General features: G+C 42.1%; 1 protein-coding gene across 1 annotated transcript; it reads right to left on the bottom strand.

The window, feature by feature from the left end:
• Positions 1 to 459: 459 nt before the first annotated feature.
• On the bottom strand, positions 460 to 8,340 carry gucy2d (guanylate cyclase 2D, retinal). Its single transcript, XM_069669673.1, has 18 exons — positions 7,494 to 8,340; positions 7,063 to 7,364; positions 6,582 to 6,954; positions 6,400 to 6,484; positions 6,203 to 6,311; positions 5,977 to 6,096; positions 5,813 to 5,893; positions 5,480 to 5,656; positions 5,237 to 5,393; positions 5,000 to 5,149; positions 4,563 to 4,711; positions 4,295 to 4,458; positions 3,133 to 3,325; positions 2,581 to 2,755; positions 1,962 to 2,060; positions 878 to 972; positions 708 to 790; positions 460 to 544 (listed from the first exon to the last, which is right to left on the bottom strand). The coding sequence occupies exons 1-18, from the start codon at positions 8,338 to 8,340 to the stop codon at positions 460 to 462; spliced, it is 3,444 nt and encodes a 1,147-aa protein (XP_069525774.1).
• Between the last annotated feature and the right edge of the window lie 2,144 nt (positions 8,341 to 10,484).

Genomic DNA, 10,484 nt, shown 5'->3' with positions numbered 1-10,484 from the left:
CATAGACTCCATTATACCTAAGATGAATAGTATGGCTGTAACCTTGTGATAGAGTCTCTCCAGTGTCTCTACAGAGCACAGAGATCAGTACAAACACAAACAGTGCATGACACGATACCGTCTTCATCTTTTGTAGACACATCCATCACAATCACTTTTGGTTCGGTGAACTAACAACTGTTTCAGAACAAAGACAATTGTTATACAAATGTAATATGGACAGTTGCTTCCTATTCCTGCACCTCTGAGCCTTTAACAGTTTACAGTGGCATCGAAAACTATGAATGAAGATAAAGATCATCCCCAAGAAGAGAACGGAAACTATTTTGCTATTGAGCATAGCACAAATTGTAGTACTTTGAGGTTGGATGTTCGACTTTTCATTCATGCATATCTCTGTGTGTTCTTCACTGAAAAAATCTCACTGTTCATTGGGACTTGGGGGGGGGTAGCATCATGCTAGCCCATCTTCTTCTGTCGGTCCAGGAATTTTTGTCTTCTGTCAGGAGGAACTTCCTCTAAACCGATGCCATGATTGCTGCCACTGTAATAGGAAAAACAACCCCAGCCTTTTAGGTACCATAACTTCCCATACATATGAATAGGTGATCATTGTGCTGTATAATTTATACTGTATAAATGTACTGTGCACAGGATAAATCAGGCTAATCACAGTGATGCATTTGTGTAGGAGAAAACAGTCTTACCCATGAAGGTCTGGAGGAATAGGCAGAGGCTTGTCGAAATCCTCCCTTCCTACCAACCAGTATGTGTTCTCTATGCCTTTTCCCTAAAATGAAACCATCATTAGTCGTTGTTGTGGGCCCATAACTTCTGGGTTTATTATAAAATCCCTTTAATGTTTTCTTTAATTTACCTTTAACTCTGTCATGCCTCTACATTGAATCTTGTATCCCAACTTCAAGCTGTTCAGGACATCGACGGTGCTTTGGTTGACATGAATTCTGTAAGCTGTGATGGCAAATACACAAAGAAATCAATATCAGCATTTGCATTCTGAAATCACTTTCATTTCAAATAAATAGGCAAAATATGCGTTCGTTTTCAATCTTGTTTAAAATAATTATTTCTGTGATATTTAGAAAGTCAGGCTGTCACTTCTGTATTACGCCACTTGGTGGCAGTAGACTGCTCATCACTGCTTTGCTCCTAACAGCAAATATAGAGTGCAGTCGATGCATAATTGTTACTTTAGATATAGTAAATTAGACTATAACTGCAATTGACGAGTATACAAGTTTATAGTTTGTTAACTTGTAACTCCACCCTAAAATCCATTTAAATTATATTATTTCAAATTGCTATATATCTCCCTTTATTGTATTTCACCAATGTTTAGACTCAGACGTAGCTTAGAAGTGTTTAGTATTTACTTATTTGTTGCTGGTAAAAGAAAGGTATCCTAATAAGTATGTTACTTTTAATACATGCAATCTTTTTCAAATCTAGAAAACATTATTTTACACATTTTAATATTGTCTGCGCAGTGTTTTAGCCCATATTCTCATGCTTCAGATAGCCTAAAGGATGTCCCTTTCCACACGTCTCTGTTATATCTTATATGATCTGACTTGTATTTCTGACTTCTTCTGTGTGGATAAATAAACTCATCTTCTTCTAGCTCCATCAGTTTGATAGATTCATATTTTTCAACACTAGAAAAGTGTTTAATTCTTGACTTTATACTTGATTTGAGCAGCACGCAGAGGGGACCTGAGGCAAACTTGGTCATTGACGACATTTGACTGAAACTTAAAATTGGCCTCTAACTCTGCTGATAGTCTTAAAGGATTAGTAAGGACTGCGCACCTAAAGCCCTGTTTAGCCTCAAGCAGCATGCACACTAACTACACCTGACCTCCCAACCACTGTGTCAAAAATTGATAAAACAAGGAAGAAGAGATTGGGTTGGTGTATATGATGATGTATGAGACACTCACACAACCCTGTGGACTCCATTCGAGATGCTGTGTTGACAGTGTCTCCGAACAGACAGTACCTTGGCATTGTAAGACCCACCACTCCTGCTACCACTGGGCCTGCAAACACAGCATACACATCGGAGATTAATTGGGTTTTGATTAGGATAATTCATCTTGGCAAGCAATATCTTAACTCATAAACCATTTTGTACGTCAAATGTTTGCTTTTTGTCCTTACTCTTTCTAACAGGCTTATAATCTTTCAACATTTCAATAAGAGTACGCCATTTTTTTCCCTTTATGTGAATTGAAAGCTGCATTAAACTTCCACGTCTGTGTGCAAACAGAAAATCATAGAATAGAGTTAGAAATCCAAAGTATGCGGTGTGTTAATTGGATGACAACACTAAGTGGATAGCGTTTCACTGTTCCAGGAATAAGTTCCAGACGAGGATAAAGGAGGTAAAAATACCTCCCTGCCTTAGCAGCTTGTGTTCCTGTATTCTTGTTCCACTGCAACACATTAACTTTTACTTACTCTGAAATGGGGTTTGGATTTCATAGCTATGTTACTCATTACGCATGTACAGTGTGACTCCGTCTATCACGACTGATTAAGGATGATCATATTGCTCACCAGAGTGCAGACCAATACGGATCCTGACTTTCACTTCAGGCATGTGCCTCATTTTGAAGGTCCCGATGCAGTGGAGGATGTCGAGAGACATGTTGGCCATCTCAGCTGCGTGACGGTTACTGTTTCTAGTGGGGACACCTGAAGCTACCATGTAGGCATCTCCAATAGTCTCCACCTAAAGAGGTTAACACACACACACACACAAAATGGGATATTTTACTTATTAAGGAATTCTGTTATGAAGATTGGACAGAATTTATTCATATGGGTTGGGACACGTTATGGAAAACTGTCGACTGATGATGTCATCGTATCACATTGTATTGTATCATATTGTAAAAAATAAGATTCAGATTCATACATTTTTTTAACAAAACATATATATCAATATTACTGTAATATTTAGAGGACATTTTGACGGGAAACAAAAGAGACAAATATTCAAATGTGTTAAATGTTATAAAACTGAAACCAACCTGTACCAAAAACAGTAAAATAAAAAAATAAATAAAATGTTCATCATAGATACTATACAAGATTCCCCACGCTCACCTTGTAGACATCATGCAGCCCAATGATAGCATCAAAGAGTGTGTAGAGGTCATTGAGTAAGTCGACCACCTCGATGGGTTCACTGAGGGCTGAGATGGTGGTGAAGCCCACGATGTCACTGAAGTACAGCGTTACCTCACTGAAGTGCTCGGGTTTGACCGGCTTGCCTGTCTTCAGCGCCTGGGCCACAGACCTGGAGGAGGAAGACGATGAATGGAGGACGCAGACATCAAACTGACCTTAAGCTGAGTTTAAGACGACTGAGATACAATAAGTAATAGTGATACAATAAGTAGTGACAGCATGATTTGACTCGCTTCTCTCTATATGACTGAATATAGGTAGACCAATTCTCCTAGACAGATCAGTTGTTTCAATTATATATTAAATATTCAGCTGACCTGTTGCACAAACTCATGCAGCAATGTAAATTATCATGTTTGGAGGCCTGAAGACAAAAATTACCTCTTGATTGAAAGTGAAAGAAAACAAATCTACCTGGAGGACACAGTTGTTTTTTTGTATCTGGTGGTTTACACTGAGTTTTGCATTCAATATTATAACATTAATAATAACTTTGCACTTTAGTATTTTTAGTTATATGTGAAAAAACACAAAATAATTAGTATGAGCAAGCAAAAGCTGAGGGATGGTTCACCAGTGATTTTTGCCATAGACGAGCTTGTAGCTTGTACTCATTATTCCCACAGTTGCTGAGTGCAGCAGAATTACAGGGTTTGGGAAACGGCGTAAGCAAAACAAAGAAACATTTATTTTTCTATTTTGATTGTTAAATCTTTTCCCTGCTCATTAGGTAAAAGATAAATTAGATTCTTTTTTCTGTGGTGATGATTCAGCTGCAGTTTGAAAAGCGGGCCTGGTTTCCGCAGTTCTTGAAAATGATCCCTGCAGAAGACCTCAAACCACCACTGTATGTCAGGGAGGAGCCAGTGAGCTGAGCACTGAATTGGTACCAGCTTCCGGGATGCTGTGTGACCTTTAACCTACTTAAGGAAATAAAATTAGCATTATCTATGTTTCATAAGCCACTGTATTTGCAGAGTAGTGCTAATTCTCGGCTGGCCTGCAGAGGCTCTGACTTACAGTATGACTCCACTGTCTTATTTAGTTCCTGCGTCATTTGGGGTTGCTAGACACTCACTTTGGCAACATCTGGGCCACCAGTTTGTCAGTCTTCTGTCTCTCCACCTCCAGCTCCTCTGTCCTCTCTCTAATTAGATCCTCTAAGTTGGAGGAGTACTGTTCCAACATGCGCAGCATAGAGTCGATGATGTTGGTCTTCTTTCCCTTGGTGATGCTCTTGAACTATGAAATGAAAAGGAGGGACCAGGGATTTAATCTCCAGTTGGTTCCTTTTGTATACAGCAACATATAAGGATAAGCAGATACAGAAAAACATGTGTTTTCACCTGTTTAAAGATCTCCTCAAAGGTCGGCCTCTTCTCCGGCTCTTCACTCCAGGCCTGTTTCAAAACCTGTATCACGTCCAGCGGGGCCTCATCCACTGACATGACAGGTCGACACAAAGGAGGAGGGTCTTTGACCTTGTTGATGATCTCTGTCATCCCACAGATATTGGAAAAAACACAGAAAAGCAAAACAAATTTTATGCTTTATTAACAACTCAATGAATGTACTTATGTTATACATAGCATGCTGTTATCCCCATGTCAGTCCTTACTCTTTTACTCAGGTGGGGCACATAAAGAACAGGATGAACTTTTCAGATTCACAAAGATTTGCCGAAAAGATTTAAATTATATAACTAATATATAACCATTTGCACTTGGCTTCAGACCCCCTTCTTCCTTGTTTCCTCACAAGTTAATTTTGCCATGTCACTCACCCTTGGGAGGCATGTCCAGCATGCAGAAAGGTGCAGAGCGAGAGATGACCTCCTGGGAGACGATAGCAAAGCTGTAGACATCTCCCAAGAAAGTCCCCCGCCTCCTCTGGCTTGAACTTCGCAGCAGCTCGGGTGCCGTCCAAAGCAGATCTTTATCAAAGAAAGATGCGCAACGATAAATAAGCTATTAATATGTACGATCAAACTAAAGCAGTCTGTGGATGCCCATGAACTCACCCTCTGGCTTTTCGTCGTCGTTATCAATGCTTTGGGCGATCAAAATTTCGTTGAACCCATAATCTGTCACCTTCAACACAAAGCGCCCATCCACCACACAGTTACGGGACTTGAGCCGTCCGTGGACGACGTCACGATGGTGCAGGTACTTCATTCCCTGATGACAGTTTGTTAACATATTTGAGTGATGAAAATAGGGGACAAGATTGGAAATGAAACACAACATTCTTTTGTCTAACTTACCCGGATAAGATCCATTAACAGGGAGGACTTGAACATCCAATCAAGACGCACTTCATCGTTGCTTAGCAGATCCTCCAAGCTGCCCCTGGTGCAGTGCTCGGTCACAATGCCAAAAATCCCAGAGTCGAAGAACAGTCCCAGGAATAGATTGAGGTTCTCGTGCCTCATGTCTCTGAGCTGATAGGAAGACAATTGACAACAATCAAGGCTGTGAGTTTCATGTGTTTAACATGAGGATGTTTTTGTGACATTGTGTCAGTTCTTTGGATTTCAGTTGAGATTGCAGTAAATCAAGGAGAGGCAGAAGTTTAAATGAGTGACATGCTCACTTACCTTGACAAAGACATTCTCGGTGCTGTTGTTGACACTTGTTACTGATCCATGGGGGCATTTCTTCAACCAAACCCAGTCCCCCTGAGATCACACAAAACAACACCAACTTGAGCACCGACTTGAGCACCAACTTTGCCGAAGGTGTCCGGGCAGACCCGCCTTACCTCGAACACAGCAACGTTGGAGCTGTCGGGCGTGGAGGCCAAGTAACTGCGACCAGACACCGAGTGGTGAGGCGTTTTCATATCCAGCTGGCTTTTCATGATGCTATCGTCGTTTAGCTTCTGCTCAAACCCACAGTTCAAAGAGGACAAGTCAAATTAGGAACAAACATTAGGAGCAAAACACAAAATTCTGTAGGTATTGTCAAAGTTTCAGCACAGAACTGACCCGTTTGCTGACTTGAGTGTTGATGAAGACCAGGTCATCAAGGGTCAGGACTACCTTTGATGATCCGCTGCTTCCACCTCCAAAGCTGAACCCAACCCTGCCCATTTTCCTGGACAGACAAGACAACAAACAATCACAATATTGTCTAAAAAATCATTTGGATGGGATATCCTTCTTTGATACCTAGCTGTACGTACTTGAAACGAAGAAAGAGGCCAATCGCACATCCTACCAATGCAACAAACACGAGGAACAGGAAGAGGAGAGTGACCGGATCCATGCCTTTGGGAAAGTGACAAAGACAGGCAGTTGATTGCACGGAATGAACACCGTACCAGCTCACATTGACTTCCTGTAAAGACAATAATGGTGTACTCACCACCAGTACAGGCAAAGTATGGACTAAACCAGCAGCCTGAGTCAGTGTAGGGAGTGCTTCCTGCAAAATGGATCGAACGGCTGAGGTATTTCAAATTCCCAATCCCTCCGTTTGTCTGAGTGGCCTTCAGAGAATGAGTGGAGTAGAGAGAGGAGCCAATGCCACTGTAGTCTAGCACCACATAGTTAGCCTGCATGCCGTCACCGTTCTTGCCGGCCCTCAGGGGCTGATTGAAGCCTTGAAATTGAAAGTTGCCTTTGCTTTCACCCAGGACATGACCAGTTACCCAGCGGCCACCACTGGCACGGGCCTGTTCGGCAGCCATGGCTATGTAGTACATCATGTTGTAGATTGTGCCGAAGAATGGTGAAACCTGACAAAAGAGACAGTTTGAATAAGCGGACTTGTTTGTCTTTCTTCCAGATTTGTCATATTAATCTATTGTAACTTAATATTTACAATATATAACAGAGAATCTCACCTGCTCTGGTACGGTGCTGCTGCGAATTTCATAGCTGTCCTGAGCATCTTTGAAGGCCTCGTAGAAATTGCGCTCTCCAGAGTCCATCGTGATGGTGAGAACGCCATCGTAGGCTTTCCGCAGCTTGGTGTCATTGCCTAGTATATAAAAGGGCGAGTCCTTGTAGGGTAGTGCGTAGAGGAGGGTGTCGTAGGGGATAAAAACGTAGCCACGGTCGATCATACGCATGGACAAAGCTGTTGTAAGAAGTTGGTACTGGGCTCGTCCACCAATTAGGACAGAAGGCATGCACATGATGATCACTGTGGAGAGAGAGGTGTTAAAAACAACATTATTTACATGATTCATGTGGAATAAAAAAAAACTGTAGGAGTTGTTTTATGTTGCCATATATTTATTCTTTTTTGGTCATCTTTACATCTTTAATTTACCTCTGACCCGGTCTGCGTCCCGCACTTTCGTCAGGGCATTCCGAGGCCCATCTTTGTCATCCTCCATAGTGACCACAGGATTGACAGGCAGGCCAAGGGCCCTCAGTGACGAGGCAAGCTCCTGCCCTGTGGATTCCCATATGTCTGTCTCCTCTGAGATTATAGCGACATGGGCCCAACGAAAGTACTGTAACACAGAGAACAGTACATGCGAGGATAGTGGCAGCGGTCGCAGGAAGGTGGGATACATCCCTTCTTTTCCCATGTTGGGTTTGAGGCAACCCCAGGAAAGAATCCCAACATCCCACTCTTTTGCATACAAAGCAGCTGAGGAGCAGTAGCCTGGGTTGGCAGGGCCCAGGACAGCAGCACCATAACCGTCCAGCTCGGCAAAGCGGGCAAGGGCACGGGATGACTTGCAGTCCTCATTGATCAGCGTGTAGTCATACCAGTAGCCTTTGTTGAGGTAGGGGTCCTTGTTTATGCGGGCAGTGGCTAGTCGTGCTGCGAGGTCGGGGAGGGCTTTGGAGTATAAGAGGTCACACGTCCAGGGTCCAACCAGGGCCACCTTGAAAGTGGCTGCCCAGGCTTGGCAGGGCAAATATGAGACCATGAGTAAGGGCAGAAGAAACCAGGTCCATCGGTAGCTGCTGGAGTGTTGCGCAGGGGAACATGGCAACTGTGGTTTTGATGAAGCTTCTAATGATTTAAACGGATTATATTCATTGCAAATGTTTGAAGCCACTGTCTGCATATGCCTTTTTCTTTTCACTTTTAGTGAGTCATGCTGCCATCGTGGGTGGTAGGACAGGTTGTGCAGAAAGCGTGGGTCTCGGTGATTGGCCATTTTTTCACTCACAACTATTCTGATGCTGTAGCCGCAGAAGAAAAGTGGAGAGTGTGCGGTGAGTAGTGTGACAGGGGAGTGTGTGCCTTTGTTGGTGGCACTCTTGGCACTCTGCACGCCTCTAGTCCAAAGCTGGACAGGTGATGAGACGACCCCAAGCCATCACTGCCTCCACAAAACAAGAGAAAAAAGCAAGAAGAATTAGAACATTTTACTATTTTACTATGCAAATACAAATATGTTTTCTTTTTTAGGTCTAATCCTGTGGCTGGTTCAGAGGAGTTTTATTCACAGCACAGGAGAGACAACTGGTCACAGCAAAACCATATAAATGCTCGATGACCAGAGCGAGTTTATGGCCAAGATTACATATTCAAAGGTAACAGCATCAACAGACTGAACAAAAAGTGGCTAGGCCAAGAAGGCTACAAGAGAGGGAATTGTAAACTCTGTGTCAGCCCCAAGGAGGGCGTCTGAGATACCCTACTCACAAGACAGTTCAAGCTAGCTTCTTGAGGCTCACACAGTGGTCTGTACAACTGCGATATTAAACTATAATCATTAACTAATTGGACATTCCTATAATTAGAAGCATAACTATGTCCCCACACGAGGCTACCTCAGGTCCTGGACGCTCTTCAGGACACAGTCATGATCTCTGAACTGACCTTGCACCATCCTGAGCTGTTTTGCTTCACAGAATGTGATGTTCTTTTCAGCATCCATCTGTCTCACATAAGACACGGTGCCCAGAGTTCCAATGCAATTCTTCGAAGAATTAGTGCCATGTGTGTGGCAAGCTGATTAGCTCTGCCGAGGCCACAGAGTTTAACAAATCAAGTGCCAGGTAACGTGGGGCTAAATCTGGACTTGATGTCTTAATTTGGCCTTGGTATCTGTTTTGCCGTCTTAAGTCAAGCTCTTGACATCTTCTCAGCCATCCATTTCTGGATGATTCCTCTTCTTTAACACCAGTCAACCCACAGATTCTTGAAAACGGCATCTAAATTTGTACTGACTGCTGGGACTGTCTCAAGATTAGGTGACCTCTATGTCCCAAACAACAACACAGAGTGATGGAGCTAACACCAGATGACAGTTGGGCCCTGTTAATCTTCAAACTTTATTTAGAGACCTTGTTGCTGAAAGACAAGGACATTTAAAAAACAGCTGAATCATATATTTGATGCAATTATTGCATGCAAATAAACATCACTTAGTTTTTAAACTAAGCTGTTTTTATACTAAGACCTGTTTTCTTACTGCTGTCACAAAAAATATGATCTACTGGACTTTAAGTTTGGAAAACCTACTTTTAAATCCTGTTTGTGAATAATAATCAAGCATAGCTCTTACTTCATTTTGTGTTTAGACACTCGCTCTTCAAAAATGGCTGCCCATGACATTGCAAGTGGTAAGGAGAACTTTTGTGACAGCAAATTCACTTTGGATTAATTCCTGAATGTAAACCTGAGGCTTTCAGTGGTTTGAAAAATGACATTTTAACAGGACAAAAAAAACAGAGCCTGATTTCCTTCCCTGTCTTCAAGCTGAAATGCAGCTAGACAGCAAGGTGACCAACGAGCCTTCTAGAGTGGCTAATACATACATTGGCTTATCAGTAGCTAATAGGTTAAGAGGAGCGCTAACTGATATTCTAGCCTTGTTTAGTGGCTACTGAAAATAAAAAGTGGGTCGCATTGTGCTAGTCTCTCAAAACCCTTTTTACTTTTAGGAGACATTTTTAAAGGGATATAGCAAATGTATGGAGGGATTAAACGACCTTTGGTGTTCTGACAGTCTCACCTTGGCTGGAGTAACTCTGCTGCAAACAGATTTGAAAAAGGCAACAATGACATTGCATGATGGAGGAAATGTTCTCGTTACCAACACCTTATCTTTCATCTACAATTAAATAAAACAGATTTAATTAGAGACAATTCTGACCTGGAGTTTTTCTACATAAGAGCCATGTCAGAGTCGGAGCCTGTTGTTGAATAGCACCATCCAAATTCCAGGTGGGTTGAGTAAACAGAAGTTTACTGCTTTAGTTATCTTTGTCCTGTTATGTGGAAAAAATATCATAGGTAATCCAAATATGGCATGAAAAGTAAGAAGAAAAAAAAAAGGAATCAAATTATCTC

The sequence above is a fragment of the Semicossyphus pulcher genome, unplaced genomic scaffold, assembly GCF_022749685.1.
Source record: "Semicossyphus pulcher isolate SPU_LCO1_2020_fin unplaced genomic scaffold, fSemPul1.0.p SCAF_10, whole genome shotgun sequence".
Classification (NCBI taxonomy): Eukaryota; Metazoa; Chordata; class Actinopteri; order Labriformes; family Labridae; genus Semicossyphus; species Semicossyphus pulcher.
Note: the sequence above shows the minus strand (reverse complement) of the source record. Positions and strands in the feature narration are given on the sequence as shown.

What these genes read in the sequence shown, in the direction of transcription:
- gucy2d (XM_069669673.1), bottom strand. Translation starts at nt 8,340, where the DNA reads ATGGCCAATCACCGAGACCCACGCTTTCTGCACAACCTGTCCTACCAC. An exon ending in CGACGACGAAAAGCCAGAGG is followed by an intron (nt 5,150 to 5,236) that starts GTGAGTTCATGG and finishes TCTTTGATAAAG; the next exon opens with ATCTGCTTTGGACGGCACCC. An exon ending in TTGAGGAGATCTTTAAACAG is followed by an intron (nt 4,459 to 4,562) that starts GTGAAAACACAT and finishes TTCATTTCATAG; the next exon opens with TTCAAGAGCATCACCAAGGG.